This window comes from Mauremys reevesii, linkage group 2 (genome assembly GCF_016161935.1).
Source record: "Mauremys reevesii isolate NIE-2019 linkage group 2, ASM1616193v1, whole genome shotgun sequence".
NCBI classification, from domain to species: Eukaryota; Metazoa; Chordata; order Testudines; family Geoemydidae; genus Mauremys; species Mauremys reevesii.
The window spans coordinates 188,885,626-188,907,372 of NC_052624.1; the positions used below are offsets into that span (position 1 = coordinate 188,885,626).

At 40.0% G+C, this 21,747-nt stretch overlaps 1 protein-coding gene across 1 annotated transcript in view; it reads right to left on the reverse strand.

Moving 5' to 3' along the window:
- Positions 1 to 215: 215 nt before the first annotated feature.
- The window catches only part of ZNF407 (zinc finger protein 407), a 437,775-nt gene continuing 416,243 nt past the window's right edge, over positions 216 to 21,747 (reverse strand). Inside the window, exon 9 of the mRNA XM_039523295.1 lies at positions 216 to 2,760. Within this exon, the coding sequence (XP_039379229.1) occupies positions 1,397 to 2,760 (1,364 nt within the window). The 3' untranslated portion in view covers positions 216 to 1,396. The remainder of the gene's footprint in view (positions 2,761 to 21,747) is intronic.

Consider the following 21,747-nt stretch of genomic DNA (forward strand, 5'->3'; position numbering starts at 1 on the left):
GATTTTAAGATATTAATCATGATAGGAAATGCAGTTATCTCTAGAGTCTGCTTGGTTTATACCCTAAACACTTAGACAATTATATTACGCATGCATGAGGCACACTTCAGAAATTAGATTCTTTTATCTTTATCTATCTATCTAGCCAAAGAAAGGGAAAGAGAAAATGCACAGACATAACCGATACCATTCATTTCCTGCTGCTGAATGCCAGTGTTGTTTATTGCTTAATATTAAAAATCATGATGCTTCTTTTTAATGTTAACATTTTATTTGAAAGAATCCTCCCCCAAAATCCCAACCAAACCCCGTTACCAATTTATATTTTACAACTTCTTTTTTAAAAGAAACAAAATCAGTTGTATCAGGAAACAAATCTTTTCTACATGAACTTGCATTGAACAGTTGCAGTGTATCCACAACTAGATAATTGACATTCTGGTCTAAGCAAGAAATACAAGGTCACCTTTTTTCTACTTGTTAATGTCAAAGTCAGAATTTTCATTAAAAAAATCCCTAACATTTCAAAAAGTCATTCACAAAATGAACTGCAAAATGGTATTTATATGAAGCCCTATTTGTAAGAAAAGCAAAACATTGACAGTGACAATATTTTTTCCCCCAAAATGCACATTTCATATGCAGGACTTTTATATTTGAAATTAAGTTGCAAGTAACAGGCATTAAGCTTTTTCTAAACCAAGACAGTTTTCTGAATACATGTATCAAGACTTTTCTAAAGTGTAGATTTTAGAGGTCTCTCTTGCTCAAGGTCCAATGCAAAACAATGAAAGAGTTAACTATGGTTAAAGAAAAATGATTCTCTCAGACACAAATTTAGAAAGGGTCATTATGCTGAGATGTTTTTGACCAGGGACATTTTAGAGCAAGACTTTAGAAAACTAAATGTCAGGCTTTCTGCCTTTGAAGAAGACAGGACAACACTTGTAGTATCCAACTTTACTTACAAACTGTCACCTCATATTTTTAACATGTGGTGTGATTTTGGTTTTTTAATTTTTTTGCTCACAAAATGTATATGTAAAGTGAAAAAATTATGTTTAGCATAACCACAAAAACAGTCAGACAAGGCATAAACCAGGAAATCACCCTGAACTCACAAAATAATCCAAACCAAACCAGAATCATATCTGACTCATTTGGGTGAGGGAAGGGGAGCTTTAGTCATTTTCTTATCATATTATGCCTGTTAATCATACTCAGGTCAACTTTCTGTCCATTGTAATAAGATAATACCTTTTCTGTATACTCTTCCCAGTAGCTGACATTAACCTCACACAGTGAGGCTGGCACCTGGATGGAGGAATATCATATTATGAAGGTTTTACAAATTAAGTTCCTACACATGTCTATTAATTTTCCAAGAAACAATTCTTCACGCTTCTTGTAGTTCATTACTATCTCCCTGGCCCTGAATTACTGTTGCTTGGGAGCCACTCTCTGTATAAATGACCATACTAGTTAACTGTTCTCCTGTTCCATCGGGGGATGCGGCTTCAGCATTTATAGCAGTACCAGCTTCCAAAATCTCTTGAGACTCAGCTGTCTCTATCACAGTGTGTGAATACACACCAGTCTCATCCTGTATATCTTGTGGTAATTCTGTTACAATGTAATGGGTCGGACCTTCAGAGAAGTTGCCATGTGAATCCCGAACCATGGCTTGAGCTATTTCTTCTGTGACAATGATCTGTGAAATTTCTCCATCAGACTCAACTAAATCCATGTGCTCACTTTGGACACTGAGTGCATGGCTACCAGCTTCTTGCATTATTATTTGAGAGCCTTCTCTAGCCACCATATGCACCGTTCCTTCCTCATTTACAATGACCTGAGTGACACCTTCTTTCATCAGCTGGTCTGCTGCAGCCGTGTCACATACTGCAAACTGTAGTACTCCTTGGACCATTTTCTTGAAGGCAGCTTGAGCTCTCTCCTGAGATGCAATTATAGTAGATGGGTGAATGACCTGTGTCACTACTTCCATCGGTTCTATATCTTCCTGAGTCCCTTGAACTTCATGGAACATCTGTATTTCTTGTGTCTCAGTGTCATTAGGATTATTGGATTGCTCCTGATTTGTCATTTGTAACAACTCTTTGTGACTAGGCCTGGTTCTGTCGAGGAGTCCAGTTTTGTTTTCCACTTCACCCAGCTCTGTTACAGCACAAAGGAGGGCATCTAATGCTGAGGACGACTCTGGAGGATGTACTGTAGCTTCTGATGTATCTAAAATTTCCTGTCTCATTATCTGTTGCACCACAGCACTACCGGAGTCAGACACTGCATCTATTGGGACAGCCTCCTCCATATCAGTTCCCTCCACAGAGCCTTCTACCACTACCACTTGTGTCGCACCACCTGATAATTGCTCAGTGAGTATTTGTCCTGGAACCAGGCCACTCATATGAGAACCATTTTGACTTGTGGCTATAACTTGCCCATCTTCCGTAATATGCACTACCCTTGCCACCTGACCCGCCATTGCCAAAGTCTGAAGGGTAGCTGCTGCCGTTTCTTCCACGGACGCATCAATTGCAAAGTCACCATCGTATCCTTGAATAATGATAACTTGCTGCACTTGCTCAGCTGATTGGGATTGTCTTCTGTTACTTCGAAGGGCCTTCTCTTTAACTGGAGAAACTTCTCCCAGGGCTGCTGCTGTGAAAGGACTGGTGGTCTCTACAAAGGTTGCTCCCTGACCTTTCAGTCGGCATTCGTAGGACTTGGATACAATGCCTAGGAAATAAAAAAAGTCTGTTAATAGGGAATCATGGCAAATATTTGTAGTTCACTATTTTAAACACAAAAAACTTTTCAGTGCAATTTTTAAATTTCCCTGGCAGAGAGGTGTAATATGCAATTGAACAAAACCAATTTGCATGTTTTCCAATTATTTATTTATAGAACCCAAATAATTGCTGCTGTTAACAATTCTGCAGAGTACTAACAATCTGAATTTGTTACTTTTAAAACATTCTGTATTAAGCAGCATACAAATACAGTATACAATTAAAAACCATTAACACCTTTATGAGAAAAACGTATCTGTAGTACTGCTATTTTTGTAATTAATTGTATTTGCCTGTATTACATTAAGCACAGCTGGGTGTGATAATGTGCAACATATCCTTTTCAGTATTCTGGTGTTCTTGGTAAATTAAAGGCCCTATCTTTGTTTTGATGCGTTAGTTTCCTCCTCATTCCCCCACCCCAATTCCTTCCCCGACACACCTAACTGATATTATTCATTCGTCTAGTTAGTTGGAGAAAACATATAGCCTCACTCTGAACAGTGTATGCCGTAAAAATGCCAGCATGGGAATTGTCTCCTGATTGTTTTCATATAAAAGCTTCTCAATTTACAAGTCAAAAGATGTTTTTTTCCAACTACTGTCTCTGCAAACCTAACCCAGATTTTGAGAGCCATTGCAGCTTCTTGTCCTTCTCATGCTTCATCACCCATGACTAGGGCCCTACCAAAAATTCATGGCTGTGAAAAATGTGTCCCAGACCGAGAAATCTGGTCTCCCCTATGAAATCTGCACTGGGGAGGGGCAGGGCTGGGGGTGCCCCAGCCAGGGTTCATACTGTGCACCAGGCTCCAGCTGCTAGTTCTGGCAGGGCTGTGGAGGGATGGGACTTTCTCTTCTCCTGCATGGGCCATTCCTGGACCAGGTCAGACCCACCTCTGGGAACCTCCCTCAGCTGCAGGAAGCTCCGCACTCCTCGCCCTGATTTCTGCCCCCATCACTCCTCAGCCACGGGGGGAAGGGGTCGCTATATAGGGAGCAGCCATGGAGTTTCATCCAGCTGAGGGAGGTTCTTGGAGATGGGTCTGACCCACTTCAGAACTGACCCCTGCAGGAGAAGAGGAAGTCCCATCCCTCCCCAGCCTGGCTGGGACTAGCAGCTGGAGCCCCCTCTGGTTCACCCTGCCAACAGAGCCGGAACAGGGGGTGGGGCAGGGACCATGCCTCATCACTTTTTAACACTGGCATAATTTGGCATTGCCCCCCAAACTGCAAGTCTCAGGTAGGCACAGAGCAGCATCAGCATTTTTAAAACCCTATGACCATGAAGTTGACCAAAATGGACTGTGAACTTGGTAGGGCCCTACCAATGACAAAGGTTCTGCAGACCAAATGATGCCCCAGTTACCCCACTGTGTTGAAAATACAACCTCACTGATACCGTGCAGCCTCCCTTTCCTTCGGTGCAATTGCACAGGTATAGTTGACTGGATCTTCTGTGGATGCAGAAGATGGAACAGCATCCAGCTCACTCTCACTTGGCTATGTGGGCTGTGCAGGGCTAACAGGTGCAAAAAAAGCAGTAAAATCTTATTTTTGTCACAAAAGAGAGCAGCCAGGACTCAATGCACGCAAGGCCTGTTGTCCAGGAGGGTATCATTTTTACATTTCAGAGTAGACCTTCACTTTCAGTTGCTGATTCTTTGAGCCAGTAAGTAGTAGGTACTAATGAATGGCACAGTTGCTTTCCCACCTCAGAGTCCAAGCAAGTTGCTCCTTCATCTGGCCTTGGAGGGCTCAATCATCCGAAATGCTGAGCTCATTGGTCCTAGTCCCATAAAACACTGAAGCATGTGCTTAAAGTCATAGAGAATAATTTCTTAAAGTTAAGCACATGCTTAAGTGCTTTGCTGGATCAGGGCCAAAGTGCTTAGCACCTTGCAGCAGCACCACGCCTCAACAGCATGAAATACTAAGGTTAAGATCAAGCCAGGATCTCATACACATCAAGATAGTACTTGTGCCCAAAAGACTGGGCTGTAGATGATCTATTCATTTTTAAAACTTCTAAGCTTTGTCTGGATAATTATACTACAGAACACATGCATGAAGTTTGTTAAACTGAGCGACTGCAGCTCAGCTTCAGAATCTAAACTGGAATTAGACAAGCTTCTTCATCTTAGCTTGCAAGGCAGGAGGGAGCTTTAATGGTTATCTTTGGAAAGGAAAATTAACAACTTAAACTGTTAAGTATTTCCAAATGATATTGCATGATTGATCTGGCACATGCTACTGAATTAAATTTTGGCAGGGATAAGCTATGTTGGTATCACTGTTATTTATCCTGTTATGTTTTTCTCTCAGTGGGCAATGACATACACAAGACCCCCAAACAAGAGAAAAAATAGGAGGCAGAAATCAGTATCAAAGGATAATTATCAAAATAATCTTAACATGTCCATGTTTCATAATCACAGAGGATTAATTAATTCTCTCAGGAGTCTTCTTTGTTGACATGACACAAGATGGGTCTTGCAGTGATATGGCAAGAAATCAAACTAAATCTACAAATCATAAGTATTCATTGGATATAGCAGAAACCACACCATCATTACCTTCAGAAAAAGGTAATTTAGGTACAGTAGAGATCATCCTGTCATCACACTTAGGGAAAGGTCCTGTTTGCGGGGTCGGAAAGAAAAAGAAATGCATCTTGTTCTTAGCCTCTAAAATAAATGCTGTATCTGTGAATCTATGCAACTCCAGTCTTTACTCTGCAATTCAATGGGAAGTCTCTTGGGTGTAGAGTTATCCAGTGAATTCCTTGCAGCACTGATAATTACGCCATTCTGACTGCTTACTTAATCTATTTGAATCCAGAGGTGAGTTAAGCCACTTCCTGACCATTAAAGTAAACTACATGGGTAAATACTGCTGTCACAAAGGGGTGTGATGAAGCTTAACTACACCAACATCTTAACCTCAGCTTGGTGCAACCCCAGCTATTCCATCACAGTTCATAAATGCGATTGCAGGTCCATCTTTTGATTCAGCAATTTAATAACTTCGAGTGCTGTCAGTACTGCTTTGAAAAATGGCTCCTATAAAATGTAACAGCCTCAATCAGATTGTAAAAGATTCACCCACTGAAGATTCTTCTATTTCAACTATAATGAATTAATGTTGAGCTATGTAGAAGTTCAAGTGTCATTTAAACTAATGTGACTCTCCACTGCAACTTTAAATTTTAACTGGACTATGATCAAGAATTTACTGGGAACATCAACTTCAATTTTAGTGATCTTCATGGTACATACGAATTGTATACTTTATAGGTTTTCTTTGTTTTGAAAATGAAGAGCCAAAGAGGGGAGATATTTAGGAAACAGTATGTTTTAAGGATTAGTTGCTACTATGACTTTGGGACAATACAACTGTATAATGGGCACTGCTATTCAACATAATATTTTTACATTGTGTAATGAAAATGTCGCATGACTTGACTGTATCAAGCAGCAAGTCACTTGTTACTAAAAGCAAAAAAGGAATGGGGGGAGGGAAAGTGTTGATTGTCGTGCCAAACACAGGCTAAAATACAAACGTACATTAATATTAGGAAAACTACACTTGCTGCTGATAGTATATCATTACAAATTGAAAAGATACGCAAATAAACATTCAAAGGACAAAACACAATGATGCAAGAGCTCCTATCCATAAAAAATTGCAAAGAGGTGTTTCATATGTAGGGGTGCAATACTCAGAGAAGTGGTTTCTTTCCAAGAAGCCTGTCATTTTAACAGAGACATTATTTATCAACTGGCATCCTCAGGGATTGTTATTTTTTTATTTGAAAATGTCAAGATTTTAGACATTAAATCCATATTTCCAGGTTATTTTAATTTTCAGAGAGCACACACTCCCCCAAATATGGCTAAAAGATAGGCTTTCATGTTTAATATGTGTTTGGGAAACTACAAATAGGGTTTAGTGCTTTTTTTTTTCTTTTATTCAATACCTGACTTCTTTCTTTTGTGTGTGTGTTACTCTTTTGTTACTGTCATCATTTTTCCCCACAGAATAAATATCTTATTCTTTTGTTAAGCTTACATTTAATTAAAATGTACAGGATTTGTGCAGTAAACTCGAATGAAACAAATAAAACAAGGGCCCCTCTCTTGAAGGCATACGTTGTGAATGAAAAATGTCATTACAGACTAAAAAATTTTGCAGTAAACAGGGCCTACAGAGAGAAGTTTCCCCCGTAATGACATCCATAAAATACACAAATGGCACTTTTAGTACCATCCTGAATATGGCATTTTCTGTGCTCTACACACAATCTAAATGGTTTGATCATAGAGCATAATACTCCATTGGGTTTATAGAACAATCAATGTTCCATAAAATGATGTATTTATCCAATAGTAGGCTCAGCAGTTACTGGTGTATGACATTGTAGGACACTGGCTTTGTACTGTTCAGCAGCACACATGCTGGCTGTAAAACTTATCTAACACTACTTCAACAACTTCATCTCATCTGTGTCAAGTAATTTGTTGAAGCCTCAGCTTGGTTTAAAAAAACTTGTAATAAAAATTCATAGAATTTTCAAGAGAATGAAAACTGATGACAATAGAAAGGTCACATTGTGTCTCTACTAAAGGGGTCAAGGGTCATTTGCAGTTCTAAAGCAGAAAGTAGATTTCATGCATCGTGTAGCAGATAAAGATGGCATTAAAGAGACTTGTCTCAGAAAGAAATGCGTAATGTGTTAGGAAAGTCTGTGCTAATATTGTATGTAAACCACAACTTTGCTCTTAATGGGCGTTCCTTTAGATTTCTAAGCCTTTTCCAAAAGTTGTATTAAGTGGTTTTACACAGTGACATTAAGCCTAACCTACCCTTCACAATGCACTCACTAAAAACGAGGTATTAAATTGTAAATGAAATAATGGGCTGGCTTGTTATGATAATGGAAATTATCTGTGTTTGTATTGTAACTTATAGAGTTATTTTTCCTGATACTTTTAAACTTTTGTGAGGGCTGATATGGAGCATTATATTCAACAATGGCTCATTTTTGTGTACTTCAATTTCAAGGTACGCTTTATCCACAAATACAAATATTTAAATGAAACCATATTATTCAAGAATGCTAAGAAGTCAGAACTACTTTTTAACATAAAAAAATGTGACATTTCTCACGTGAAATCCAGTAAAATTCCATGATATTCAATGAAATACAACCTTTCAGAAATATTAAAAGATAAATGAATTAACTCTACAACAGCCATCACCAATAGTTTTGCAAGTCAAATCAATATCAATAACTGCAATAATAATTGGTTCCTTTTTTAGACAATAATTGTCTAAATGTTAGTACAATATATTGTATGATATGGTATATCAACTATTCAAAGGCAAGCTTGAATAATTTAGGGCTGATCAAACTCCCCTAAAAGTCCAGAGGACGTCTCCCACTGACTTTAATAGGAGATATATCAGGTTCTTGATGTACTGTGTATTGATGCATGCTCACAACAATAAAAACATTTTCTCTGTAAACCACTATTTTCATTCATTTAAACGCAGTGTACGAATTGGTGTGTGGTGCCCCATTTCTGAAGATTAAAAACAAAAATTGGTTTGGCTTGATTTTTCACAGATGCCTATCTCTGCTCTTTAAATACAAACCCAGTTCTCTTTATTCTTTTGTAGGCCTATGGTTCAAGAGAGACATATGAGCCAACGTTGTCACACCTGAGTGCCTAAAGTTAGGCAACTTAATAAAAGAGGCCTGAAAGTGCTGCTGAGAAGCTCCCATTGAAGGGAAGTGCAGGTGTTCAGCATCTCTGAAAATCTGGACATTTTTATTGAGCCATCTAAACATGGACTTAGGTAAACTTAGGTAGCTTTAGGCAACTGGTCAACATTTTGGCCTTTATATCCTATATTTAGGATATTTAGGAAATAAAGAAACTAATTAAACATATTCCTAATGGTTATCATTTGAAACTCTGTTAATGCACATCAGCAGACACTATTTTTGTCACTTTAAATATTAGTATTCATATTAATTGCTTCACGGATATGAAATGATGTAAATTGGTAAGAACGTGTTACATAACCTTCCATACAGGAGCCATTACAGTGTACTGGCATGAAGATTCCGTATGCCTAAATTAAAATTTACAATGTGGGTTAAACCAAAGTATTTGTAATCTGTGTAAATATGTGTGAACATAATAAACCAAAATGGCTTTGCAGAAGCTATTATGTTCAGGAAGACAGTATATACCTGTAACATAGTCCAAATAAGTCCCTATACAGTGGGCCATACCAACTCCATAAGAAACATAAAAATATAATCAAAGAATTTAAAACTCATACAATACAAGTGTTATGAGATTTTTTCCACTTTTTTTTTAACCATAAAAGATAATTAAATAACAAAAACAAATTTCAAATAATATTAAGAAATCAATTTAAACCTAAAAAGCAAAACTTGTGCTTAAGGTTGAGACTCAAAATATCCTCCAAGGCTTCTAGTTTTCCCCTCAACCCGCTCTATTGTGCTTAGATATTTCAAGTTCTCACAAGAATTGCTTGAGTACAGGATGATGTTTTAACCTTAAAAGTGGCTTAGAAAGTAGAGCATGCCCTCCCTGCTACTTTAAAGTGTATAAGGACTCTGCCTGAACTGTTTTTTTAAGTTCATAAATTAAATGGGGATGGAGTTTCCTGCTTGTATTTTTATGTCTTATCTATCTCGGAAGGATCTATGGCAATTAAGAAACTAGTGCAATGCGAGCCAAAGACTAAGAGCTGAGCAATTCAGAAGAGAAGGGATTTTTAGTCAGATTGTTTAAACACTTTGTTTTGTGTTTGGCTTTGTTTACCTCCAGTGCCTACTTTACCCTTGGGAAAAGGCTTTCTTTGTTAAAGTTCTAAAATCTCTGTCCCTACACTTAAAGGCTGAGAGCTAATCGTACACATCTCTTGACGCCCCTTTGATGTTCTTCACCAAACTTAGGAGAGACCAAAAACACTTTTGGAAAAACAGAACAAAACCAACCTTTCAGATCTTTCTACATTACAAAACAATACGGACACACACCCAATTTTTTAATTAAAAATCCTTTACACATCATCTTTAAACCTGCACACTCTGATCTAAACAATGGCAATTATGCACAAAAAACCTCCACTGATCATGACAGGAATATACTGTTCCAAAACCAGAATCTCACATAACGTAGGCCACAAAATAATTGAGATGTCTTGTGGACCACCTTTCCTACTATTCCCAGATTAAACAAACCAACTCTCACCCATTTGTGATTTTGCAAGTTATCTTCTCCACTTGGATTTGTGATCATATAACATTCTTGTGGCAACTTCAGCAATTGCCTATATGGGAAAGTAATATTAGGGGAGTACGCAGTGTAGTTTGCTAGCTCTTCCGATGCAATTTAGCAGCTGGAAACAAAGAAGAGGGCCAGCACAGCCAGTTCTTTGCAGACTGCCTCCCAGTGCTGCACTAGCCACAGTATGGGAACAAGGGACATAGAGGTTATCTAGTTTTTCTACTTCAACCCCTTCACTGCAGCTGGAAAGTGCATTTGTCTCAACAGCACTTTTAAACCATAATCCAAACTTCAGGATGTACCAGATATGCTTGGCCAAATTGGAGGACTATATTTCTTGGACACAGACAGCATGTCAGGCAGCATCAAAAGTATAAAAGCACTATAATTTCTATCCCGTGGTTAGGTATCAAGTGACTGGAAAATCCATCCAGATTTTTTTATAGAGCTAATTCCAGATCTTATTTATTTCATAACACAAAGTTATGGATCACCATTGATCATTAGTATCTCAACAGGGTTTTATGGTTTTCAAGTATATACACACTTTGACCCCGGTCTTGCAATCTTTTATTTATCAAAGGCTATGTCTACACTGCACTTTCGTTGTTAAAACTTTTGTTGCACAGGGGTGTGATAACCCCCCCCCCCCCGCACCTCCCCGAACGACAAAAGTTTTAGTGACGAAAAGCACTGGTGTGGACAACAATATGTTGGTGGGAACCGTGCTCCCGGCGACGAAGCTACTGCCCCTTGTTGGGGGTGGTTTTATTTTGTCACCGGGAGAGCTCTCTCCCGGTGACAAAGAGCAGCTCCACTGTGTGCCTTACAATGTGGCTGTAGTGGCACAGCCGCACTGTTGTAAGGTGCACAGTGTAGACATAGCCAACGTGAGTGCTTACTGCGTTGGTTAGTCTCAACCGCCAAAGGGACTAACCACGTAGCTTGCACCATGTGTCATGTTGGCCCAGGGGATTAAGAATTCTCAAGACTGAGTAGCCTCTTCTAGTATTTGATGCACATGTATGTAACTCGAAAATGAACTGACACACAGGATACCTAACATTAAACATCTCAAAAGAATTGGTATACTTTTAAAATTAAATGATACAAAGGACAGTATATTACTCTAGCAGACCTCTGAAAAATAAGTATTATTGATTTTATTTCTTTTGATTTGCACACTCATTCAGTAAAAAAGGAACACCTGTTCATTGCTTGAGGGTGCTTCTTGACACACTTGAAAAGCACAGCAGCTTTAGGTGATACTGTTTGGTGCTAAATAGAACAATAAGTTTCCCTAATTATTTTCTTCTAGGTAAGGCAACAGAAACTATCACTTATTACTTGGTAGTCATATTTGTGTTTCATTTATAAATGCAACTATGTTACAGAGTATTGTCATATCTTTCCAGAGGAAATTACAGGAAATAACCCATTTGTCTTCATTGTAGACACTTTTGCATGTATGATAGAAAACAAACCGCTATTCAATAACTGCACAGAGGCACCATTAAAATCAAATTTACAGTAAACAGAACCTGCAGCTGGGGTAAAACACTAGCTGTTAGTATTTTAATTATCAGAGAAGCTTTCGGAGGTCTAACATCTGCTCATAGCCAAATGACAGCAGCTGCTTGTGTACACTTAAAACAATGTGAATTTCTTCTATAAATATTAAAATGAATCGTATGTTATGTGTTCATCACAGCTATATTCCTATTAAGCTGGTTATATCTATAGGGCATTTTGAACTTCTTTCTTGTGGCAAATTCATAAAGGGCTGACCTCTTCAAAAGAATGAGAGACAAAGACAGCAAAAATACTTGAGTCTGTAAATTGAAAATGTTTAGAGACAGTACTAGAGGTCACCCTCTGCCAAGATGTTACCAGTAAATGCTAACAAAACATCAGCAATAAGTTTTGATCATTGTGCTCTGTAGTAACTTCAAGGACAGGACTCCTCAGAATGCACAGTGTCAGGCGTTTAAAGGATGGATTGTACTAGAAATAAATAGCAATTTAAAGCATTATTTAGTTAGGCAAACTGTCTTGTTTCAAATATTCAAATTATTTGAAGAGAGGAGTGTATAGTGACGGTCATTCTGCTTTACAGACTTCACCAACATTGCACTGGCGAGAGCATCCATACAGTTAGAGGTGATCTGTGGGGAAGAAGGAACTATGTTGTAGGTGAGTGTTGGGAAAAGGTATTTCAGGTTTGGTGGAAGGTTGCTAGTTAGGATAAACATTACAGCCTGGGCTGGGGGTTCTTCACTTGCATACCAGATGCAGTAGATGTGTCCCTTTGATGCTTCCACATGCTGGGGAGAATTGATTTTATCAGGACTCTGTTTCTGTAGTAGTGGGTGAGGGAAGACAAGGCAAGAAAAAGAATGACATCACACACTAATTACTATAATAGGTGAAAACAAAGGGTGAGATGTTGAATCTTGATTCCTTTGATTTTACCTTGCAACAATTCCCAGAAACAAAGTGTGCCTATGAACAAGGATCCAGTTCTTTGTCTTGAGGGTGCTCAGTGCAAGGCCTGTGGCCAATACATTTATGATTTATAGATTTTAAAGCCAGAAAGCACCAGTACGATCATCCAGTCTGACAGCCAAAGTTGATACTACCCTACGATTTGAAAAAAGGATGAAGCCTTTGACTTTGCATATGTAACCAATATGCTGGATCCACTGGTAGTGCAGTTGTCTCCTGAATAGGTATATGGCTCCACATGAGATGAAGTGAGATCTTAAAGGGGCAGCTGTTGGAGATGGATGAAAACAGTGAGTTTCTTGGCAGCCTTCAGGGAAAATGTTGTTAATCTGATTGACCGGTCTACTGACGATTTGGTAGGACTTTATAATATTTTTTTCTGTGCTATTGATACAGTGGCCACTAAATGCCCTAGAAGAGGAGTTCACAGATTATACTAAACTAGGAGGAATCACCAACACCAATAAGGACACAGAAGGAACCTAAATAAATTAGAAACAGGAGTATAAAATAACAACGTGATATTCAGTTTGCAACAATGCAAACTAATACATGTGGGAAAAATAAATCTGAAACATAGATATTCAGTTGGAAGGGGACAAAAACAAAAGAACAAAAAAACCTTGAAAACTCTAAAGCTGAAAGAGACCTAAGTGTGATAGTGGACAGCAAATTAGACTTTAGTTTGTACAATGATACGACAGCAAAAAGGCAGTGCAGTTTTGGATTAAATACCCAAAGACATCATGTCACATAGCAGATCATTAATAAGTCCACTCTATACAGGTCTAGTACAACTACAAATATACTACTCATTTCTCAGCACCTCTCTTTACTAAAAAGATATGGACAAACTGGAGACAAGTTTTCAGAAATGAGCAGAAAAATAATTAGAGGGATGACTTACATGGAAAGGTTAAAAGATCTAAATATATGTATTGTAGCAAAGCGATGACTGAGGGTCATGCAGACATGATAAGAGTCTACAGTTTTTGAAGGGTGTAAACCCTAAGGAGAGATGGGGATTATTTTCCCTCCCTACAGAGAGTGAGCACAATCGGATTTGACAGAGAGACTAAAGAATTCAAGTTGAATAGCTGAAGGAAAATGTGAACAGAATGAATAATGGAAATCAGAGCTAGAGAAGGCCCATTAGGTTATCTAGACCTTCCAGCTGCCAGTATGGGACTATTCCTGTGGTGGTATGAATTTACTGCACAGCAGCTAGGAGATGATTTAATCTGAGTTATCACTGCTTCTAGAGTAGTTCTATAAAATTCCTGTGAAACAAGGCAAGTTATTGTTCAGTAACTACCCAATTAACTCTTGTCATCAGTGTACTTCTGAACTAAAGCATTCCCTTTGAACATGGTGCCTAACTGCCTTGCTTCCTCACATGACAAAGAATTTGGAATGGCTGCCAGTCACCTGGACAAGACCCTCATTCAAGCATTCATTGGTGAGCAACCCTTGCCACCGATGTCATGTCACTTCACTGACCCTTTGTTACAATTTCCCTTTCTAGGGCCTATCTAAACTAGGAAGATAGGTAGCATTTTAACATTTATTAGCAAACATGTTTTAATTATCCATTTTTAAACACCACTTAGCTCCCAGTGTAGATAGTGCCAGGGCCTGCCTGCGGGGGGGTGGGGCAAGTGAGGCAATTTGCCCCAGGCTCCGGGCCCCGCAGGGGCCCCCACGAGATTTTTTCGGGGCCCCTGGAACGGGGTCCTTCACTCGCTCCAGGGGCCCCAGAAAACTCTCGTGGGGCCCAGGTCTCCGGAGCTTCTTCTGCTCCGGGTCTTCGGCGGTGGGGGCGGAAGGACCCCCCACCGCCGAATTACCGCCAAAGCGGGGATCCCCACCGCCGAATTACCGCCAAAGCGGGGATCCCCACCGCCGAAGACCCCAGGCCCCCTGAATCCTCTGGGCGGCCCTGGATAGTGCTGTGTAAAGATGTCAAACCCTGTCTATACTAGGCATTAACTAGTGCTTAAAAACATGTTAATTAAAGCATTTTAGCTAGCATATTGTAAAACACCACCTATTTTCCTAGTCTAAACCTACCCTTAGAGTGTTGCCTAGTGTAATCACACCCCAACGCTGGTGCAGCTATACCAGTGCAAGCTACATTGCTAGTGGTAATGTATGAAGGCCTCAGGTGTTTTTACTGCCATGTTATGAAAACATGTGGAACTGTTGCTGGAATATGGTACAGAATTTTCCAGTGTAACAGATAAGGCCTTAGAGGAAAATGTATACAGTTGCCTAAACATTTCTAAAACTAGTGCTAAAAAAATAGACAAGATTTAAAAAAATAAGTGACCTGATTTTCTGAAGCGCTGACAAATCAACAGCTCTCACTAACATTCATGTTAAAGTCTTCTAGTTTGTGTCTTTTTTTGCCTCCTTCAAACTGAAAATCAGCTTTGTTTAAAAAAACCAAACATGATTGTAGCACTTTCGTTTATAATTTACCTACAGCTACCTTTTAATTGTTTTCATTCTTAAATTTAAAGCAATACACTATTTTACTCACAAAAAGCAACTGCTGTCCTAGCATGGTAACTACAGTTCATAAAATAATTAGGAGGCATTTTAGTAATGTTGTCTTCTAGGGTATGTGCGGTTCTGTGAATTAGTCCTTTCCTAAGTCCAAGTACAGATGGACAAAATGCACAAAAGGAGCCACTGTAGTGTGTCACACCAATCATCTATAGATTAAAGCCTTTCTGAGCATACATTGACATCACAGCTCTGAAGCAACCATTATGAATACTAGCCTTGGGTTACGTGGAGATTTCATAACTATACTTTCTATGCTTATAGAACTATACTTTCTATGCATATTGCAGTACTTCAAAATTTGTTGAGGTTCACCAGGGCTTGGCGTACTTCTATGTACCTTTAAGCAACCTTAAAACACCCCAGGCATTCTCTCAGATACTTCCATTGAAATCAGGACGATTCTAAAGGAACTGTTATCTCAATGACATATAACATTTCTTTATAAAAAGTAAAAAGGAAATTACACAAGCAGACATTTACACAGAAGTAACTTAGACTGTACTGGTAACCTAAGATGACAAGTCCAAGGAAATCCAGTTTTAAGTCTAGTAATTTTATCTCTAACATATCACAGTGCCCAGGTGTTGCTCTCACAACAGAATATAGTTTTATTCTAAAATTTTAATACCTGTGTACCTAAAACGAGGCTCCTAAATACAGATTTAGCATCTAAAAAAAACCTGGCCTGCTTTTCAGAGGTGCTAAGCATATGCACTTGCAACTAAAATCTGTGCATTTTAAAATAATAGTGGCATTTATCTAGTTATACAGCTCGTTTCACCATACTGTCAATGCAAATCCCAGTCAATATCCTGTCAGATATGAAAGCAATATAATCCTCCTTTTACAAACGGGGAACTGAGATATAGAAAGGGTGTCTTGCCCAGCTGATTTGCCCACAGCTACACAGGAAGTATTAGAGACAAGAGAACCAGGGCTACCGAGTCCCAGTCCAGTGTCTTAACCATAAGACCATCCTTTCTCAAAGGAGCCAGATTGTCAGCCCTAGAAACTGAAGTACTCCAGTTATCCACTGGACAAGTAGAGCATCAGAAGCATCCATGCATTTTTCCCGATAATGTCCTGCCCATGACCCAATCCTGTTTTCATGAAGAGAGAGTAGTTCAATGTTCATATATGCCTGAATTAATAGGCATCTCTGCTCAGAATGCAATACCCAGTGTGTCCACTGACACCATCTGTGTGACTACCAAATTCTGTGAGGTGGACACAAGTTGACTAAGAAATAGTCCAAGTCAACCAAGTCAGGTGGTAAAGACTTTCAAGCCCCAATTCAGAAGTCCATCCCTTTTCAGACAAAGCACTTAAGAAAGGGCTTAACTTTAGGCATGTGCTTAAGTCCCACTGACTTCAATGGGACTTAAGTATATGCTTACATTGATAGCTAAACAGGGGTTTCATTATTTATTTTAACTGGGGCCTCAAACAGTACCCAGCCTGGGGCATATCAAACTGGTAGCTGAGGCTGCTTAACTTAAGCAAGGAGATAGGCCAGCCCTGACTGGTTCCAGAGTGAGGAAACCACAAAGGTGGCATAAAGTAACTTTTGCCTTGAGCCAAGTACAGCTTATCCAGACTAGAGAACCTGGCCCTAAGCATGTGGAGTGACTGCATGAATACCCTGTAAATACATCTATTCAATTCCATGTGAATTCTAAGTAATGATTAAAGGCTTATTCTTTTTAAAAGGGTTAAAGTAAATTACACAGACTTATTTAGTAATGTGAATTTGTCCAATTCCTGTGTAACGTATACTGCTACATTTAAGAAGAGTATATAGCAATGTGGAAAATGTCATGTCACGCAAGTAGGGCAAGGGGCCAAAGCGTCAAAAGCCTCCTCTAATTTTGCACTCACAAAACTGGGTATTTGCGCCTTCAGATTAGGTAACTGCGCTGTTTACTATGATGCCAAATGAAAGATGTTAAGGTAATTGAATCTGTTCAACATATTGACCTTCATGGAAATGAAAATGGTCCTGTAAGCACCAAAAGAAGTCCATACATAACACTCAGCAGGCATTCAGAATCCTGGAATGAGGAGCACTATTGGCTGTAAAATATCCTTCCTCCTCTCTTCCCACCAAATATTCCTATGCAGTTTCTTTTGGATGTGAGACCACTGGAAATTGCAGTTAATACAGAATGTGGCTGTTTGCTTGTCAAGTGCAGATACATACCAAGAAAGCATGTAACAGTGCTGCTCCATGATCTGCATAGACTGGTAATTTACAGGTAGAATATAAACTGCTGCTTTTAACCTATACAGCCCTAAATGGTTTGAGACCTGCTTACCTGAGCCACTGCCTTTCCCCACTGCAATACTGCCACAGCTGTGATCAGCAGACACACTCAAGCTATGGCCAACCTCCCTTGGTATTCTCCATTCATTCGATAATGAAAAGCCTATGCTTGGATGCTCTGGCCAATTTACCACAAAGAACACCACTCCCTTCAACCTTCCCCCTCCCCAAAACAACAAACATCATACTGTAGATCTGTAGATTAATGGGCTGATCCTGGCCTTTCAACCCAAATGCATTTACAACAACTGCATTTAGACCTGTGTGATTTCAAATAAAATTACTTCTGATGAATTTGAATGCAAATTCACAAACCATTAAAACAAACCATGTTTAAACTCGTTGGTTCATCAGATGCAAATATTGTGCATCAATCAGGGAATACCCATTCATGAAAATAATGAAAACTGACACCACTATAATAAAATCATTACAGGTTCTGGGTTCTGGGAATTAAATAAGCCATACCCTTGCTTCTTCTACCTTATTAAATGCTTCTTTGCAGTTTACTTTTGATCTGTAATTCAAAACCAAATCACTTTAGTGTTTGAGCCCAGAACTCGGTAATCTTGCTAAGGGGTTCTAAGTCAAAATTTTTGCGGAGAAGAGTTGGATATAAAAAAAGGCAGGGGGAAGTGGGGGAAGCAAGAACCGCTGAGAACATGGAGCACAGTAGATGAAGCAGTTAGATAAAGTGAGGCTTACAGACTCTACCAGCAAGCATTCATAAAACAATCACATGAATAGCACTGTGCAGAACAAAAGGCAATGATGATAAAATTGGGCACTTTGTTTTATAAAGCTGGCACAGATGGGTCTGTCACACTGCATGCTTCATTTTTATGAAACCTCAACCACCTTCACTTTGCATCATGTTTGCAGACAAGGGGTTTAAGTGCAGCAGGGCAATGGATTGCCAATTATTTCTGTGAATGTCCCAGACCGAGCCAGCAAAATGAATTGAAATATGTTCTGTCTGATAAAGTGAATGCCTGGAGTTGTATCTAAATAATATATATTGATGGTTCTCCCCTTAACCCCCATTATCCAATTACAATGAACAAGTTTTCATTTTCAGTCAAATGATGTCATTCTAGCATGGAAGTTTTCAGTGAAATCGTCATATCTGTGCATTAAATTCCTCTCAGTGACCAGACTGAAAAGAAGACTTTATGCATGTATTGCTGATAATGTACTATATTGCTACCCAATCAATGCAGTATAAGAAGTTCTTTGCTGCAGCATGATCTGCCCCAATTTGTGTATATACAGTATGTGCAATAAAAGGAGATGAATTTCACTTGAAAGACTGCTACAAAAGTTTGGGAGAGCCTGGGCTCCAGCCTGAGCTCAGACATCTACCCTGCAATTAAACAGCCCCGTGGCTCAAGTCAGCTGATACAGGCCAGCCACAGGCATTAAATTGCAGTGTAGACATACCCTTACATGCCCAGGCGCTCTCCCTTACGTGCCCAGGCAGATGGTGGGAACACTGTAAAGGAAACGTAGCAGGTTGTGTAACTCCCTCCAGCCAACCGAAGAATGGGCTTCATGAGCTCTCAAGGTGGCCACATTCAACCTTCCTTGGCCGAAGGGACGGTGACTCTGACACAGACCCATAGTGAGAGGACCCTTGTGTGCTAAGCCCTTCTGTCTCTCAAATGTTTAGGCCAAAATTTTCAAATGTGAATGCCTAAAGTTAGGTACATAAATCCATATTTAAGCACCTACTGGGCATTTGAGGGCTTGTCTACGTGGCATAGCACACCAGAGGAGTGTGACTTGTAAAGTGCTCTAAGGGTTGTGCTTTAATTGCCCTGTGTAGACCCTGCTGGCATGCTCTGAAAAGTACCTACTTCACGTGAACATAGTCCTGTAGTGCTTCTCAAAGCTGGTTCGCCGCTTGTTCAGGGAAAGCCCCGGGCCGGTTTGTTTACCTGCTGCGTCCACAGGTTTGGCCGATCGCGGCTCTCACTGGCTGTGGTTCATTGCTCCAGGCCAATGGGGGCTGCGGGAAGGGCGACCAGCACATCCCTCGGCCCGTGCCGCTTCCCGCAGCCCCCATTGGCCTGGAGCAGCGAACCGCAGCCAGTGGGAGCCGCGATCGGCCAAACCTGCGGATGCGGCAGGTAAACAAACTGGCCCGGACTGCCAGGGGCTTTCCCTGAACAAGCGGCAGCCCGACTTTGAGAAGCACTGCTGTAGGCAACCACACCTGTGAGACTACGGTCACGTTAACTGGATACCTTTGAGTTTACGCCAGCAGGGTCTACACTGGGCAGTTAGAGCACAAAATGTTTAAGAGCTTTAAAATTACACCCCTCTAGCATCTTTACCGGCACTGTGTAGACCAGCCCTAACTAACACAATGTGGTTCAGTACCTCAGCCAATGTCTAGTAAAGACTGGGTCATGAATGACCCTGAGATGGCTCAAGCTCTACCCAGAGTGACTGAAGTGACGATAAGTAGGTTGGGGGAAGCAGCCGGAAGATATGGCGGAGGTAATATCAGTTTCTTTGACTGAGGGAGTATATCTGCCATTAGTTACCAGAGTTTGCAACTGAGGGGTGATTTTAGATCTCCAGTTGCTGTTTGACGATTATATTACAGCAGTGACCCAGTCGGCCTTTTACCGTATTTGTCTGGCTAGGTGGGTGTGTACTTTCCTTTTGGATGCAGACCTTGCCACTGTTATCCATGCTTTGTACCCTCAAGATCAGACTATTGCAATGCACTCTATGTGGGACTACACTATTCACAGACTGAAGGTAAAATCCTGGCCTCACTAAAGTCATTGGCAAAACTCCCCTTGACTTCAGTGGGGCAGGATTTCACATGGAAGCTAGTTCAGAATACAGCAGCTCACTTACTGAGCAAGGCATCTTGTAGATTTCTCAAGACATGAGTATGCTGGGATCTGTGCTGGCTGCCCATTGGTCTGTGTGTGGCATTTAACGTCTTGGTTATGACCTACAAAGCCCTAAATAACTTGAGACTGGCCCACCTGAGGGACTGCCTCATTCTGCCGGCCGTAGTTATTGGCTACAGTCAGCAGAGGTGCTCAAGCTCCTTCTGAAAGAGTGGGGGCTGCTGGCCAGGTATGTTCTGTGAGGACTCCAGCACTCTGGAACTTATTCCCCAACTTGGTCCAAAATAGACTGAGATTGAGGACCTTTGGGGTATGCAACAAAAAACGTCTCTTAGGTGGGGTTTTTGGAGCAGGTTGAGAGTATGGAGTTTCCTGGAACAATGAAGGAGTTGAAAAATGCTTTTTTGCTCATGGCTGGTTGGTGGAGTTCCTGTCTGACTGATTGTTGAATGCTCCTGGGCGGGGGTTGCTGTAATGTTAATTGAGTGTTAGGGTGCCTACAGCCTTGCAGTGTTTTTTTTTTTTTTTTACTATTTACATTGAAAAATAAAAATATAAGAGGGACCTGATTTTCAGAGGTGATGAGTACCCACCACTCCCAGATCTGGGACCCATTGTGGCAAATGCTGTAGAAAAAAATAGGAAGACATAACAAGGCCAATTTTCAAGTTTGCTGGAATATCCTAATCCTGCTTTTGAATGCTCACATTGGTATTTAGGTGCATAAATGTACTACATGGCAATTTGAACACTGAAATGTGGAATTAAGACTTTATATACAAGCACCCATCTTTGAAAACAGAGACAGCTTATACTGGGCTTGCCCGTTTAGCCTGGATAAATCCTGTTCCTGTTTTAAAAGATTTTTGTCACTGCAGTGCAATTGTGAAGCAAAGTGATATGTTTGGTGCTCTCATTTGCATGACAATATCCAGAATGCTCTTCCAGCTCACAGCTATTTCTTAGAAGTACTGACGTGTTTAAGCTTTGAAAATAAACTGATCATGTGGGTGCGCTTGTATGTGCCTTAATTTTTTTCCCTACAGTGTGTGTGTTAAAAGAAGAAAAGGTAAAGTGTACAATCCATTACAGGTAACCAGACCAACTTGCACTTGATAAACACCAATCAGTGATCAAAATTACAGCTGGTAGTTTGGCAAGTGTCTAACATAGTCATTGATTAACTGATCAGCTGGTTCCCCTGTGCATACTTTCTAAGAACTGACATTAGTCATCCAGGGCTCTGTCAAGAGAGCTGTCACAAAACATTAACTATCAATTAGAAAAATTAAACAATTAACGTATAACATGCTGAACAAATACAGAGTAAGGAA